The sequence below is a fragment of the Aptenodytes patagonicus genome, chromosome 12 (genome assembly GCF_965638725.1).
Source record: "Aptenodytes patagonicus chromosome 12, bAptPat1.pri.cur, whole genome shotgun sequence".
NCBI classification, from domain to species: Eukaryota; Metazoa; Chordata; class Aves; order Sphenisciformes; family Spheniscidae; genus Aptenodytes; species Aptenodytes patagonicus.
Genome location: NC_134960.1, coordinates 18,088,885 through 18,105,917, shown reverse-complemented (window position 1 = coordinate 18,105,917; position 17,033 = coordinate 18,088,885). Strand labels below are relative to the sequence as shown.

General features: G+C 45.2%; 1 protein-coding gene across 2 annotated transcripts in view; it reads left to right on the top strand.

Moving 5' to 3' along the window:
• Positions 1-16,776, top strand: part of SLIT3 (slit guidance ligand 3) — a 549,687-nt gene extending 532,911 nt beyond the window's left edge. For both annotated transcript variants that reach the window (XM_076349680.1, XM_076349679.1), the window contains exons 34-37: positions 6,611-6,765; positions 9,163-9,448; positions 11,683-11,891; positions 13,342-16,776. In XM_076349680.1, the coding sequence (XP_076205795.1) occupies positions 6,611-6,765; positions 9,163-9,448; positions 11,683-11,891; positions 13,342-13,580 (889 nt within the window). In that variant the 3' untranslated portion in view covers positions 13,581-16,776. The remainder of the gene's footprint in view (positions 1-6,610; positions 6,766-9,162; positions 9,449-11,682; positions 11,892-13,341) is intronic.
• The last annotated feature ends 257 nt before the right edge of the window (positions 16,777-17,033 follow it).

Here is a 17,033-nt window from a genome sequence, read left to right as displayed (position 1 = left end):
TTATTTGGCTTCTGAAGATGACAGTGCTTGAAGTGATGTGTTATTATAGAGGTAGCACAAACACTGCTCCAGTTATGATTTTGCCTTTGTTGCCATGGAGAAGTTTAAATCTATTTTAGGCCAAGGACTGATTATAACTGGAACTAAGGGCAGGAGGTAACTGTAGCTTGGAAAGGTGAAAAACCATCACCAATACCTGAAGTCAGCCTGGCGCAGTCTGGATTTCACAGCTCCCAAATCGCTAACGTCTCAACGCGGTTCCCTGCAGCTCTCACCTTGTGTTTCTTGATTTTGGTACCTCTTCTCTGGTGCCTGCTCTTCCCATGTGTTGCAAGCTCCTTAAGCTCTTTTGGACACATGTATTTCTGCTTATTCCCTTCTACTTCGAATGTTTTCAAAGATTATCTAAGTTCAGTGTTCCCCATGGCCTTCACTCCCCAGTCACTTACCATCCTTGTGTTTGCTTTGTTCTGCGCTTCAAATGAGGCGTGTCCCCATTAAGACAGAGGTCAGGAAAACCTGGAGACTGTAGCTAATGAATTGATGTCCTCATATGCATAATTGATGGTTATACATTTCCTCAGTGACATGGTTTGCTGTGATACTTAAAGCTATTTTTGTTTTTGACTTCTCTGCCCTGCTGTTCTCTGCTGTCTCCACTAAAGGTATATTACATGTCAGTGAAAAAAACCTAACCCCAAAGCCCAAATTTTACAAGTTCAAATTGAATGCTTTAATCCTTTAACGCATTTCTGTTCACTGGCATATTTACAGTGGCTCAGCTCTAAATCTCTCATGGGTAACAGAGCAAGGGGAGTCGGTGTTTGTAACATCTCTGCGTGCTTGGGGCTGGAGTAGAGGGGAAAGAAAATATAGGAGGGAGAAGAGAAATAGATCAAAAATGAGAGTGGAAATCAGTTCTTTCATATATTCCCTGGGGTTTTATGTTTAATACACATCCCTTTCCCTTCATTTCTTTGTGTTCTGGTGTCTAAGCCCCGGCAGAGGCCGTGTCCATGGCCTGTGTGCAGTGCCCTCTGCACTGGGTCTGTTGGCTCATCTTGCTGGAATTGCTCTGACAGGTGAGGCCAGCTCCCTGTGATACAAAATTTTAATGACTCTTTTATAGAGCCCTCTCTAGTGGCCTCCCTTCCCTGTGAGGGCAGCTCGGAGCTTCCCACCTGGGCACAGAGGGAACAGAAGGTTCTGGACCCAGGGGCCTTCTCATGAGCTTTGGAAGCTGGGCTCTCCTCACATGCCCAGTATTTTCCTCTTTTTTTTTTTTGGCCAAATCCGATCGGATGCCACGGCCAGCCCTCAGTGAGGGTAACCTTGAGGAAAGCAAGGCAATGGATTGCACAAGACGTGTAACCTGGGCTATGAAAAGACGACTGTAATGGAGGCGAGAAAGGTGAGGGGTGCTGCTGGTTGGGGAGCAGCAAGTGTGTCCCCTTTGCTGGGAGGCAGGGCACCACGGGATGGCAGCTACCCCTCCTCGGCACCCGGCGGGCTCCCGGGGCAGCCAGCTCCGACTGGCATCTGTTCATTGCACTGCTGATCTAGAGAAATCCTCCTGCCAACCCTCAGCATTTGGCTGTGCATTACCTCCTTTCCCTCAAGATACGTGCTTTAAGGGACCAGAAGTGATTACACTTGGAAGGGAACTGAAATGGTTCCTCAGCATCAAGTTTGTAACAAGACTCAAGTGAAGGTCCTGTAGAGACTGTGAGTACAGTCTATGAATGTCTGACGAGATGGGCCCTCACCAGACTGCTTATTGCAGTACCAGATGCAATTCCTGGGTCCTGAAGAATCTTCCTGTTATATAAAACTGGTCTTTTGGCTCCTTTTACTGCTTACGTTTTAGCAAGTTTAATTATTAAATTCCTGAAAATCCTTGCTTACACTCAAATGTTTACACTTCAAACGTAATTCCTCCCTTTTTTCAACAAGAATATATTGTAAACTGTATCATATCCAATGGTGGTGGCCCAAAACACTGCAGTTGGAAGTTGGCTAAAAATTCATGATTGTCTTTCTTAACAGCTTGGAAAAATCTCAAAAGCCGGGACTTGGTTTGTTAGTGCCCCCGAGAAAAGCAGTTGGCTCAAATCTAGCAGCCCTTTGGCTTCTTCCTTCAGTGCCTTTCCCCTCTCCCTTGCTTTGCTCAGACATAGTATTTTGATTTAACCATAAAGCATGAAAACCTTTGCAAAAAGAAAGGAGTTGGGTAACGTCAAGTCAGCTGTCAGGTGTGTGACATGGCGAGATCCGTTTCAGTAAATAAGTTCTGAGCAGCGAGCCAAAATAAACCTGCCGTATCAGCTTAAGGAAGTTCCTCTGACTCAGTACCCTGAGTGAATAAGCGAGCGCAGTGCTCGGCTGTGAATGAAGCTGTCAGAACCCCTCCCCGGTTTGGGGGAGAAGGGAGAAGGCGCAAGCCCTGCAGGGCCGGTACGGCGCGGCCCGCTCCGCTCGGCGATGCTCCATCGCCCTCTGGTGACCGGCCGCCGTTCGGCCTTTGCCGCGGGCCTTGGCGGAGCCCGGCGGCGTTTGCAGCCCGGCGTTCCCGGCTTGGTCCTCCGGCTCCCGGTCGCCACGTCGCTGCCGGGGTCAGCCCGGCAGGTTTAAAGCTCGCAGCCCCGTGCCCCTGGCACCGCGCACGGCAGCGCTGCAGCGCGGGGTTGCTGATGAAACACAGAAAATCCCTGACTCCGAGGCAGGTATTTACATACCGCAGGCTGTTTCAGAAGGAAGAGCTCCGTAAGACCACCTGATCCCCAATAAGAATTCCATTAAGATTTTAATAAAACCCTTGCAGAGAGCTGGGTCAGGAAGAGGCCCCTTGAAAAAAAGCCGAGCACAGCAAGTTTGTGCTGCGAGCTGCGTTGTGATGCACTGTTCAGCGTCTGTGGCTTTCTTCCCTTCATCTCCAGCCAAGCCACTGTCTCCAACTGTCTCAGACGATTGCTGAGTCTCCTAAAGGCCCAGCTACATAAGAGGCTCTGAGGAGAGTTCATGTAGCATTTCTCTCACCACTGGTTTCTCCCCCAATGTTGTCTCCATCTCTCTCAAAATCCAAAGGCATCTTAACGTCTTTCTGTCAGCAACAGCAATAAGTGCGTTAACACAAGTATCTCCTGGCTGGGGATTTTCTGCCATCCCGGCTGTCCACATTCAGCTTTTCTATCATGTGTTTGCGCCTTCTCAAAAAGCAAATGGGTGCTTTGCCTGTTTTGACTTTATCAGCTTTACGAAACTGCAGTGTTGGGTGATGGCTGTAAGTTCTCAAAGTCCAGGCCCAGATTAGTTAAAATCAGCGTTAAAAAGTGAACGAGTCAGAACTGAGTAATATTCATCCATGTGTACCTACAAACAGGGGCCTCTCACTCCCTCTCCAGCAAAAATACCAGCCCTGGGTATGCTGAAGGGCGTGAGCACCATGTGGGGTGGCTGCTTCCATCGCCAGGACGCACAGACTTTTGTTTGTCCATTAGTCAAGGCATAATCTGGAAAAAGCACACACTGCGGAGGAGTAGGTGATTAATGCCTGTGAAATCCTGGCCCAGGGAAGAGCCAGCCCTGCCAGACGTGATAGTGTTGTCCTCTGACGAATGGTCGTAGCTTGGCCTTCTTCAGATAACGATGTAGTTTTGTGCGTTAGCTTCAGATATTGATCCCACCAGGGAAGGGTTCCCTATCGTACAGCCATCCATCCCATCTTCTCAATGCTCAGCTGTCAGAGCCGATGGGTTTTGGCTATACTTCTTCCTTTCATTGGCACTTCTGCGTAGACTAACAATTACAAATATGCATTTCCATTTATCTTGCACCTTTCAGCTGGAAGTCTGAGTACTTTACCCGTATGAATTAAGCATTGCAACACAACAGTTAGATATGCAGGGAGCACACAGGGATCACCCAGTTGGCGCATTGCCGTAACACAGCTGTTTCTTGTAACGTGGCAGATACTTAGCAGAATTCAAGAATATCTAAACAGAAAGTTTGGACCAGCTGTTTTCAAACTTACTTGAGCTGTCAATCCATAAAGTAGTCTGCTAGAGGTGTGGGCCCCAATACAGTGGGCTCGGGTACAGTGATGATAGGCTTGCTTTTCTGAGGTGCAGGCACTGTATCACCTTTGGCAATGAGTCTAGCATAAGTCCTCAGCCTCTCATCCCGGCCCACGCAGATCACTGCCCTTGCAGTGGCCCTGATACAACTGTATTTTGAGCCAGACTGTCTACTAGATCAACTGGATCTGGATTTTTGTACAATGCCAAGCCTTTATTTTTTTTTTTTTCTTAAAAACACTTCAGACAGTACCATCAGCTCCAGGTTCTTGAGACCTAGCTCCCCGGGGCGCTCTCGCTATCCTGAGGATGAGCAGCACCTGCAGCCCAGCCACTTTCCTGCAGGTCAAGGGCGAGCAGTTCAGCCAGCAGAGCTTTCCCGGGAGCTGTCCTGTGGCAGAATTAACTTACCTCCTGTTTATGTAAAGCCTTATAACCTGTGTAATCTTACATAAACTTTTAAAGGCATATGTGTTTGTGATTCATCCCAAAAAACTCTGGGGACAGCAGCACTGTAGAGGCACATTAGCTCAGTTCTGAAACAGTGGTGCGCTCTTCTTAAACAAGCACATCCTCAGAAACACCTGCAGTGCTGACTTTCTGCCTGACATTGCTCATGTATAATTGGTTATGTCAGGTCTACTGTAAAACACTATAAAATGAAACTTCTTCCAGAAACAACTGAATTCTGGTAATTTCCAAGTGATGTAATTTGTTTCTGAAGTTGAGGTCCTATTTCCATGCTACAATGCCCTTACACATCAGTTATGTAGGACTGGGCACTAAAGATGGGCAGCATGTCATCTAGGTTGAGAGGTGGACACATCTGAAAGGTGATTCATCCTCAGAGATGAGTCACTCCTTAAGTGTGTCTGTTCCTCTCCACTGATAGTAAAGAAAATCTGGGTAAACAGCTCAGAGACATCTACATTGCAGCTTTACAAAACACCTGAAAGGAATCTGACCTATGACTTTGTAACTTACTGAGAGGATGCTGAGCTTACGGGCCATTTGAATGAGCAGAAACCCATTCTTAAAACTAAACTTTTACATTTTAATATGGTATTTACCACTTGTGCAGCAATCCCAAATCCAGACTGTTGGCTAAGCAGTATCTCAGGATGCCTAAATCCCACAGTTGGTGTTTTCTGTCTTTATCCTTGTGTAACAGAACCACCACCCAGCTAGCGAGCCTGCCAGGAGGAATTTGGAAAAGGGTGCTTGCAGGCCAAGCTTAAGATGTCTTGGCAACACTGTGCATGTGGGCAGTTTACATAGCCCACAGTCTAATTTCGGCTGTAACCGCTACTGCTATTAGATTCTCATTATGCACTGGTGTTGGCATGCGTATGGAACAGAGGCTGTACCATTTAAGTACATCTACAGCAGTGGAAATGTCCCATCACGTCTATAACTACCAGCCTAATTTGAAACCCTCTTTGCTCGAGAGCAGGTAATCTCACCCTTGCCCATTCTTGCTTTTAGGAGTGCATGAAGCTATCGAGTTGTTTTAGAGAATTTCAACATGCAGCATAAAGGCTTGAGAGCTAAAGCTGCCCTGAAAATAAAAAACGATAGTGTGATGCAAATTGAATTGTACCACTGCATCTTTTAATTTCTGGGAGACTGACCTGAAGATGAAGGTGAAGATTGCATGTGGTGCAGACTAGCAAAGAGCTGTTGAGTTATCTGACTCACTGCAGGCTTCATGCATTTGAAAAATCAGTGTTAAAAACACCTGAGCAATAAATAACTTGTCTGCTCAGACGGCTACCCGCTCCCTGTCCCCCCCCAAATTCCTGCTGTCTTATTCTCAAGCCTCAATCTACCCCTAAATGTTTCTCAAAGAGGAGTAGCAATTTGTCAGTTTTCCTTGCGTTCGGGTAGGACTGTATTGTATTGAACAAAGTACCTCAGTCATTTATAAGCCAAAAACTGCTGAATTTCTTCTCTGGCTTTAAGAAACTCAGCCTGTCCTTATGCCTCGGCAGGTAGTTAAAAGATACTTCTGCTGTAAGGAAATGCTGGTTTCAGAGGCCCCTGCTGTCTCTTGCCCCAAACTGCAGTCCCTCCCTGCCCCTGGGAAATAATTTGAGTTTAAACTAACCATACAAAAAGAAATAATTTCAGTGATCTGGCTTGCAACATGGGCACCAAGCAGCGTGACAGAGGGCAGCAAGCTGTGGCTGAGAGCACAGAACAGAGGTTTTTAAGTAATTTTGCCACCAAAGCCAATGTATCATGTAGCTACACCCTTCCTTCTGTGCCTGGGGAAACACAACTACAGTAGCTACTATCCTGATTAGCTGTCCTCTCAAGCGTTACATATGTTTAGGTACTGCTTGCACAGGCATCAGCAATGTTTAAATTTGTGCCTTGGAGGCTAGAAGAAATGTCGAGAACACAGTGACCGTAAAGGAGCATGGAATGCGAGCTGTGCCTTGCAAAGTGTAAAAGCTGGAGATAGAATGTCACAGAAGCAGAGGCAGTTCATTGTTGACATCATCTTCTAATTTTCTTTTTTCTTTTACTTCTAGTGTGGAAACAGTAAATGATGGGCAGTTTCATAGTGTGGAACTCATGATGCTGAATCAAACTCTGAACCTGGTGGTGGACAAGGGGACTCCCAAGAGTCTAGGAAAACTCCAGAAACAGTCTTCTGTCAGCCTCAACACACCCCTCTACATTGGAGGTATAGTGAGTTGCTCTGGACTTTGAGATTTTCACAAGTCTTCTCAGAAGCAAATCATCTTCCATCCTACGGAGAGGACTCTTGGGGTGGGGTGGGGTGGGGGGGAACTAGCAGTTTGCCTTTCCCCTCTGCCAGAGGTTGCTTCCCCGAACAGATTGCCTGGAAACCACACCTCTGCTCTTCTGCTTCGTACTCCATAGTCCACTAGCACCCCACCGCACGGCCAGCACAAGCTCGCACGCCAGACCAGGGACGTTAACCTCAGCACAGCACAGGCGGTTTCTATGTTATACGGCCGTGGCAAGAGCAATCAGTCTGTCATTTCTAAAGCTTGCAGAACTGGCTGGCACCAAGATGTTGTGGTTGAAGAATACAATGGAAGTATCACAAACAGCCACTGCAAAAAAGCAAATCAATAGTCAGTAGGTTTAAATATACCATAAATGAGCTGTATTTCTGCTGGAAATTTTATAGAGGTCTGAAAATTTGGGGTGGGGAAGATTAAAACCTCCAAACCATATTAACACACAAGCTGACTAAGAACTTCTTGGCTAATAGTTTTCTCATTGGAAACTGAAGCCAGAGCTTCAATTTTAGAAAGGTATTAGAATTGACCAAACTTCAGTTAAGAAGTTTTTTCACATTCTGTACTGAATTTTGGGGGAAGGAGGGGCCAAGTGGGGTGGGGAACAGGTGCCCAGAATAATGAGTATCCCACTGATTAGGTGTCTGGGTACGAGAGACAGAATGAAGGCTGTGCTCTGCCCGATTGATTTGTTTTTGCCAGAACCGCCCCCAGCTCTATTCTGGACTGAATGTTGAAATCTCTCCCTTTCAGTGACACAGAGTTCTTGGGTTTTCTACACAGCCTGTTCTAAATACAAAAGTCAGCAGAACAATAATAGACTCAGAAAGTCTTTGGGCTTTTTCTAACCAGATCGTTGAAGCCAATAGTAGAAACTCTTAGCAATTTCACTTGGTGCTTGTCAAGCCTTTGGTAAATAATTCCTTTTAATAACACTTTTCTAAAAGAACCCTGAATATTGCCCTTGTAAGTCAGAAAACTGGCTAATCTTGCTTTGTACAGACCTGAACTTTTATAATTGGCTCCTATTAAGAATGTCACAGGCTATTAAAGAGCATTATGCATCAAAGATAATCTGCTGGTGAGGCCATCACAATTTCTCCCTCTAGCACAGCATAAAAGATACCAACCCCACAGCAATTTATACACAGGGAACTTGGGATGTAATCACGTGGAAAAGTTTTGTTAATGGATGAGCATTCTCAAAAGGCACCTACAAAAATGCATTCACAGGACAAATCTGAGACCTAAAATGAAGGACTATTGGATACCAGAAGCCATGGGCTAAGCGGAGACTTTTTTTACTGCCCATTAAAATTCTTTTTGCTTCTTTGTAAACCCTCACTGTTCTGCATGCGCCACCTCGCTGCATGTGGCATTCCCATGGATGCCAGCTGCCCTTCCACTTCAGACTGTTTAGTTAAAGTAATTGATTAAGTTACCCCAGAGCAATTGTTCCTAACCTACACTAAGCTTTGAGACAGACTTGAGCCTTCATGTGCCCAGAATTTTGTCCATCTCTCCAAATACATTACCTGGTCTAGCAACTTTCCTCCTAATGCACGGTTAAACAAAGATGCTGTTTTGGTTTTAAGACCATCTTTAACAGTGGAGTTACTTATGGATAGCAAATTCAGAGGCCTTACGCAGTTGAAAATGGAAGCACTTGCCTGTGCTAATGCAGCTGTACAGCCCAAGCGGATGTCAGTGGGGAGGGCATAACACAACATCCGAAGGAATCTGCTGGCCATCTGAGCGTGTGAACGCTTCCAAGCGCTTGAACAAGATGGAGGGTACTCGCCACAAGACTTGGCCTGGTCTCCTGAAGTACTGTTCTCTGTCTCTAGAGTTCTCCTGCGCTAGTTTCGATGGGGTGCACTCTTACCGCTCCCTGTCTTACCGCTGTCCTCTAGTAACGCCTAACTATCTTGCTGTATCCCAGACGTGGTAGCTACCTGCTGGCAAGTAAAGACATTCTTCAGCCTTTCAGAAGGATACTTGCTATTAAACTATAGACAGAAGGAGCATTATCTAAGGACGAGAATACATGGCCATCGGCCAAAAAAACTGGGCTTTTTTTTCCTTTTTTTTTGTCATATACTTCTTACGTAAGCTTGGGCAAGTGATTTTATTTTTGTTTCTTTCTGTTTCCAGAATGAGGACAATGAGACTGTGCTACCTTACAAAGGTCCTATGCAAATTGATTCTTTAAAGATTATAAGGGGCTGTGACAAAAGAAACGCTAGCAATTATAGTTTATGTACTATCATTGTAACTGTGAGTAAACCTTCCCTTTTTGTTTTTATCTGAAGGGATCCCGACCTCTACTGGATTATCTTCACTGCGCCAGGGTGCAGATAAGACACCAAATGGTTTTCATGGATGTATTCATGATGTCCGCATCAATAACGAGCTGCAGGATTTCAAGGATTTACCACAGCAGTCACTAGGAGTTCTTCCTGGCTGCAAATCCTGTAACATCTGCAAGCACGGTATTTGCCGGTCCCTAGAGAAAACAAGTGTGATTTGTGAATGTCACCCAGGCTGGACGGGCCCCCTGTGTGACCAGGAAATTGGAGACCCATGTCTTAACCACAAGTAAGCTCAAACGAATGCTGATGGGAGGGTGGAAGCTTTACAGCTAATGCATATTTCACGTTTCATCTTGTAAAACCACATCTGACTATTTTTGGAGGTGCCGGGTTCCCACATGAAATTATTGACAGTTGTGAGACAGCATCCATGGCAACTCTCAATTTCCACTTCTTGTTCTAATGTTGCTCACTCTCCAAATGAGCTCTTTGTCCTGGAGGAGCTAAGGTGTTAATACTGCAGGTCATACTTTCAGCTGTGACTCTACACATTAAAATACGAAACCTCGTGTTAATGGGTACAGGTTACCTCTCAGGTGGTGAGTGCCTGCACTTATCCAGAGCAGAGCTACCTGTGAGCGGGAGGTACACATTTTAGGGATGTGCTCACAGCAGCATTGGACCCAGTATTCAGACTAACTCCCTGAAGACCATTATGCACTCCAGTGTGAACAGTTCCAAATTTCCCAAATAGCTGACTGACTTAAATATTGCACTCTGAAACACCCCTTTAACGTGCAAGTTTAAAGGATAGCATGGAGTTGCATGCAAAGGGAGCAGGAGTGTAAAGCATTCACAGTTCAAAGGCTCGATAACCACATCTCCATCAGAAACACTGGATGAATAGCTTACTTATGGCAAGCATGCAAGGAAACAGCCCAACGCGGAGCAGCAGTCTGCGTAGTTCAGTGCTGTTTCATAAGCAGATGGAAGAACTTCTGTTTTAGAAGCTACTTTGGTTGCGCTATCTGCGGAAGGGGCTTTTCAGAAGCACATACTTTTGACAGGTAAATTGACACAGTAAATAACCACTCTTTTAAGGGCAGAAATTTAACTTGGCAGAGGTACCATTTTAAACTTGCTTCTGGGTCTAATTCTGCAAAGTACTGAACTCTGGAAGGTGTTGAGAGGCACCTGACAGTTTACAGACCAAAGGCATGAAGACCCAAGTGAAGAAACACTCGGAGGCCCAAATGTTTCCTTGAATTTCTAACGTCAACATGAAGCTGTTGTGGTTGGACAGAGAAAAATAAGAGAGTTCCAGATGTTTACGTGATGAGGGATTGTTTCTCTCATAATCTAAGGAGGGTGATGCAGTCATGAATGTAGCCCCCTTGCTAAGGAAAGTAGCTGTGTGTGTTTTTAATGCTCACATACTGTCCCACCTTTCATTAAATCACTTCAGCCTTTTGGAGTTGTCTCCTTAAAGCCAATCCCTTTGTGTCCAGGAGAGTACGGTGCCCTGCTGGCAGGTGTCTGCTCCAACACTCACAGGTTAATCTCGGTGAGGAAATGCAACTGTAAAGAACAGGTAGTTGATGATAACAAGAGCTACTTTCCAAGCACACCTTTGGTTAGTGGGGCAGAAAATACTGGTTTATATAGACTGTGACTCCCTTTATTACAGTATTTCGCATGTCTTGACCTGACTGAAATGTCTTTTATTATTTGTGCTTTTTAGTTCAAAGCTTAAAAATGAAATGTACAAGGAATCAACGTAAGCAGGGAACAATTTTAAAGTACCAGAAAGAAAATAAATAAAAATAAGAGAAAGACATGGGTTTATGTCAAGTAGGACCTGATATAGCAAAGGCTTATAAGCCCTGAGCAGTTTTTCCTTGGCTGGACAGTGTTGCTCTCTTCCCTGTCCTCAGCCCATTCCAAGTCTGTCCCTGTCCCAGAAGTGGGGAGGGGTGTCAGAGAACCTGCTAAGGATCAACACCCCACCCTGTGGCATTCCTCAGAAATACCAAAGCTCACTGCAAATGACATGAGCCAGGGAACCCTTCAACTGCAACTGCCCATGAATAAGTCTGTGCACAGCTTTTCCACAAGCACCTTCATTTATCACACTGTTTTTCATCACCTGATACAATTTGTAGATTAATTCTGCTAAGGAAGCCTGGGCATGCAGCTTGATTGTTGGCACTTAGTTCTACATGCTGATGCTGTAAATGTGAGCTGTCTTGTGTGGATGCCAAGCGTTGGTCCGTGCTCACGGAGGAGCCTAATGTTTTTTCAAAGAGATCACTTAGGATCACAAATTCTAAATGTAGTCTCTGAACGTTATCCAGTATTCACTGAAAACTCACAGTTTCTTCAGCGTATTTGACACTGAACTGCTGTTTTTGGATTAGTATCCTGGAATTAAACGGGCAGAGATGCCAAAACCAAACATGCCTGGGAAAAGGAACTTTCACGTCTAACACAGGCCAGCTCTAAATGCTTCTCTTTCTCCAGGTGTCTGCATGGTAAGTGCATGGTGGCCAATGTTGCTTACACCTGTAAGTGCATGGAGGGCTACACAGGCATGTACTGTGACAAGAAGAACAATTCCTCAAATCCCTGCAGGATTTTGAAATGCAACCACGGGCAGTGTAAAATTTCCGAGCACGGGGAACCCTACTGCGAATGCGATCCTAACTATAGCGGAGAACATTGTGACAGAGGTACGCTTGGCCGCAGGGCCCGGGATGCTGGTCTGCTGCATTTCTGTTTTACACCTTTGTTTTTACCTCTCTTCCGCGTGACTCGTATTTGGGGGTAAATGGCAAATAGTAGAAGATAAAGCTAAGTCAGCCTCTGCAGAGCAATACAGGGAGGAGAAAAGAACCACACAACAGCTAGCTAGCTACTATCCAAACATATGGAAAGGGCAACATCTGTAGCGAAGGGTTTTATTCTCTGTCTCCTGAATCCTCAAGGCTTGCTGCTCGCAGGATTCCGGTGGGATGTGTAAAGGAGAGGTTGTTGTGAGGTTTACCCTTCGCAAACAGTGATCAGGTAATTGCAGTGCTGGGAAAGGAGGTCTCACGCTGCACACCAAGGGCTTTTGTAGATGACAGGAGCAGGAACTGGAAGGCAGGAGGTACTGCTCGTCTGAAGTGGCAGTAAAGATTCTCAGCTTGCTCCCTCTGATGCAGCTGGGCGGGTTTCCTGGGGCATCCCACAGATTGTGCTGGGCTTTCCTACTAGGGCTGGGGCCCAACTCTTCTGCCCTGACCTGAAAAGACTCACTGGAAACTCAGCGAGTTCTATCTTCATCCCTTCTGCCTTTATTTGTTCCCGTACAGAAGGAAGGGTAATTGCAGTGCTGGGAAAGGAGGTCTCACGCTGCACACCAAGGGCTTTTGTAGATGACAGGAGCAGGAACTGGAAGGCAGGAGGTACTGCTCGTCTGAAGTGGCAGTAAAGATTCTCAGCTTGCTCCCTCTGATGCAGCTGGGCGGGTTTCCTGGGGCATCCCACAGATTGTGCTGGGCTTTCCTACTAGGGCTGGGGCCCAACTCTTCTGCCCTGACCTGAAAAGACTCACTGGAAACTCAGCGAGTTCTATCTTCATCCCTTCTGCCTTTATTTGTTCCCGTACAGAAGGAAGGAGCTGGCTTGTATTATTTTTATTTAGGTTGTGCCTTTCCTGTGAATGAACCACAGACTTTCCAAATTATACACATATACGGCCTCACCAAAATGTATCTGGCTGCTGCAAAGTGACTGCAGAACGGCACAGACATTTTCAGGTATCCCAGATTGCTAATGTCATGCAGAGCGGGCTGACCTTTGATCCTGAGAAGCAGACATAGTAAAACTAATTCATATTTTGCAGGAGTGTTGCAGGATTCAACACTCAGCATTCATTAAAGCACCTCCAGAACTGCTGATCAAAGCCAGCAGCAGGCCTGCTTGGCCTCTGCCTTGTGCCGGATATTACACATTTGTGTAACACAAGCTCTGTTTTGATGGCAGGTACAAAGCAGTAACAGATTAAGGTCCTGCTCATGCCATCTGTTTGCCTTGAATATCGTTACATGTACAGGGCTGTCTGCTGACGTTTGGGGAATACCTGGCAAAATGGTTACCACATTTTTTTTTTCCTTTACATCTCTGTTGTCTCACCAGAGAATCTCTGCCAAGGAGACATAATTCGAGAAGTAGTCCGTAAGCAGCAGGGCTACACGTCGTGTGCCACTGCCTCCAAAGTACCCCGCCTGGAATGCCGCGGCAGCTGCGGCAACGGGCAGTGCTGCGTTCCTCTCCGGAGCAAAAGGCGGAAATACTTCTTCCAGTGCGTGGATGGCTCCACCTTCACGGAAGAACTGGAGAGACATGTGGAATGCGGCTGCTCAAAATGCTTATAAGCCATTCTCCAGTCTCTTGCCACTTTAATCGACTCAGAAGCGCTATCAAAACGGGACCTATTTACTTTCAGAGTAAAGAAGAAGAAAAGAATTATTAAGTATATTGTAAAATAAACAAAAAATAGAACTTATTTTTATTATGGAAAGTGACTATTTTCATCTTTTATTATATAAAGTATCGCACCACTTTGGGTATATGTATCATATAGTGAGTTATTTTTACCATGAAACTTTTTTAACAGTTGTAAGAAAAAAAAATTCAAAAGTTGAAAGTTAAAAAAAAATATATAAAGAAAACATAGCCTAACAGAGAAATGTGGGGGTGACTTTATATGTATGCACAATGAACAAATGTAAAGGTGTTCCAAGGACCTGCCACAGAACTGATACGGGCTGAAGAAATCTCCGAGGCTCTGGGTAGGTCTCCTAAGAGAGCGGATCCCCATGACTGACAGCCATCTCGCCTGCTCCGGCACCCTGAGAAAGCCTCCCCCTCGGTCCCTTGCTCTGCCTAACACTGCCGACGCTGTTTTGTTCCTGTACAGTGGCTCCGCTTGCTACCCTTGAACTGGTTCCCCATAGCACGTAGGCACTGCCGTAGCTTGAGGCTAACCACGTTATTTGACTATTGTAATACTATAATGCATTTTTTGCTGTGTATGTTGTATTATCTGTGTTCACATTATATTCTTCAGCAACTGTATCTATAGAGCACAGGCGGCTTTATCCAAAAGAAGGGGACGAAGGGAAAGGAAGTGGGGAAATATATGTTGCTTTGGGAAATTTGGGGGCAAAATGTGACGTAAGTGCTAAGTAATGCCTAATAAATGACATAGTACTTTTGTGTAACTCCTCAGCTATGTTATTTCCCAAGTTCGTGCCTTCTTGCTCCCAGCCTTGAGCCTTTTTTTGTATATGAAATGTAAGGAATGCACTGCTACATAGTTCGTCACGCCTTGACACTTTAACTTGCAAAGGTTGTAAAGAGCATGAAAATATTGCAGGTGCCAGAACGTACCTGCAACGTAATGGCTTTTACTCCCACTGTCACCTGAGCCACGGGTGTAAGCTGGGCTGTGGCTGCCTGTTCATCCACACTCTGGCACCGAGCCGCTGGCTACCTTTCCACAGCTTTTTAAGCGAGCAGAAGTTGCACTATATCCATGTGAAGGTATTCAGCCGACGTTTGTCTGCCTTAGCAGCACTCCCTTCTCTGCACCAGGAGAGGCGTCACAGCTCCGTCCCGTCCTGTTTCGCATTTGGTGCGGATTGACCAATTCAGCCAAAGCTTTTCCATCTGCACTGCTTCATATCCTGCACTTGTGTCCCCCAAAGGACTTCCATTACCTTTAGCTGTGTTCAGAGCAAATGCTGAATAGGAAATGGAAATCAATGCAGGGATAAATTCTCACTGTGAATGTGAGGCAAAAATGGACTCTGGGAGTGAGTTTGATTTTTGGAGGGTTTTTGGCAGGGCTACCTTTCAGGGTCAGTAAGTACGTGCAAAGAGTACCATGGATACCTTGAAGTTTCTCGTACTGGAAGTTTCTCTTACTGTAAGTTTCAAACATCCCCATCAACCACTGTTCCGTTATCAGTGTGGTTTCTTTCTTTCCCTAATATAGCAAGTATTATGGTCTGTCCTTCAATTTCTCTTTCTCTCAGAGAGGTAAAGTCAGAGATGATTCCTAGCAGCTGTAAGCTCCTTTTGGGAACGCTCACTGGTCTCACCAAAAAGATTTCAGATCAGGGGCTTCAGCAAAGGATGAGTAAGAAAGCTGAATCAAGTAAACGGGGCTTTTGTTTGACAGGGGCTTTGGAAAGATGCACAAAATGCAACCCTGCCATGACAAGTATAAATGTTTGTTTCCCATTAAAGAAACGCGACCAGCTAGCTATCATGCAACCAGAAAGCTCTAACACGCTTAGCGTTCTTCTGCTACGTCAATCTCTCCTTAACTGCAGCAGTTCACTCGTATAAACCATAACCCTTTGTTACTACCAGAGCAACTCGAGCAGAAGGGACATAACCAATATAATAGCCGTCTCACAAAATAAATATCAGTGTGTGGAGCCTGCAATCAGTGGAACATAAAACAGTCACTGGTTAATGTGCCAAACTGATTGAAACAGTACAGCTCAAGGGCCAGGGAAAAACTAACCCTGGTTGCAAGTACTATGGGCTGCTTTTTGTTTTGAATACAACGTCAGAAGCTCACAGCAGCTGGAGTTTGTGGTGTACGACAAAAATCACCCAAACCCACAACCTACAGGTTTTAAAAATTCGTGCAAGTAACTGCAGACACTTGTACAAATACGTGCCTGGCACACCACTGCCGTTAAAGTTTCATTCCTGCTTAAAACACTTTAATTTCTAAAGAAGCAGCTGCTGTGGTGCCAGGCAGAAGAAATCCAGACTGAGCAGTGGCTTACAAGCCCTCCGTGTGCTCTACTGCACAATTTGTAGCCACGCAACTGCCAAGGCCTGCAGACACACGGCCCCTCTGGAACACCACCTAGAACTGTGTTCGCTTTGTCCCTTGAGCAGCAACGCGTATGAGAAAGAAGGTGGCATTTACTCGTGGCCTCGCACCTGCTGGAGGGTGCTTTAAAAGGAATGACCTTGACTGGCAAGGCAAAAGCCATCTATGCCTTGTTAACACATCACTCCGGGATTTATTTAAGCAAAGCCTTGCAGCAAAGTGACCAGCAACGACTCAGCAAGGCTGGCCCTGTTCCTGGCCCTTGTCTGTCACGGCACTTCAATGTTAAGTGTTGGGATAAAGAACTAAGAGTATCTATTTTGTAATCAAATGATGCAATTTTTGTATGCTTTTAGGCCGCACTTGCCATTGGATAGTGACGTTTTATGTCGATGATTCTCTGACTTCTATAGAATTCTTTTATGTTAAGAAGAAAATAAAAAGCATTCAGATGTGCCAAAAATGTGAGGTTAACTGAAGTGTAATTAGCTCTGACAGTTCCTCTGTAACCTGCCTAATGTTACAATAGATTTCAAGAACTGCGGGTACAATGCAGTAGTTTTTACCTCTATAAAGTTTTAATATAAAGTGAAGAAAGATGCTTACCCTTAAAAAATGGCAATGCAGACTGGTGTGAACTGATGTATTTTATTAATAGATTCTCATTGTGATGTAAGTTTAAATAAATTGTTGGGTTATGGAAGATTGTAACATACCTTGTGCTGCAGATTATTTCTATGTGTATCTGAGGTGTCGAGTCTGACCTCTTAGAGTACGTGAGGTAGCTCAGGGAAAACGACGGGGGAGCTACACACGTTCCTCTTGGACAAATCTAGTCAGAGAATGGCTGTAGTTAAAGGTAGCATGAACAGCAGTTACATATTTTTAGGGCATCACGACCTAATCTTTTAGGAGTCTTACACACACAGATTAATTAAGCCACATAGTTTTTGAGCCTGGGCATTTTCTT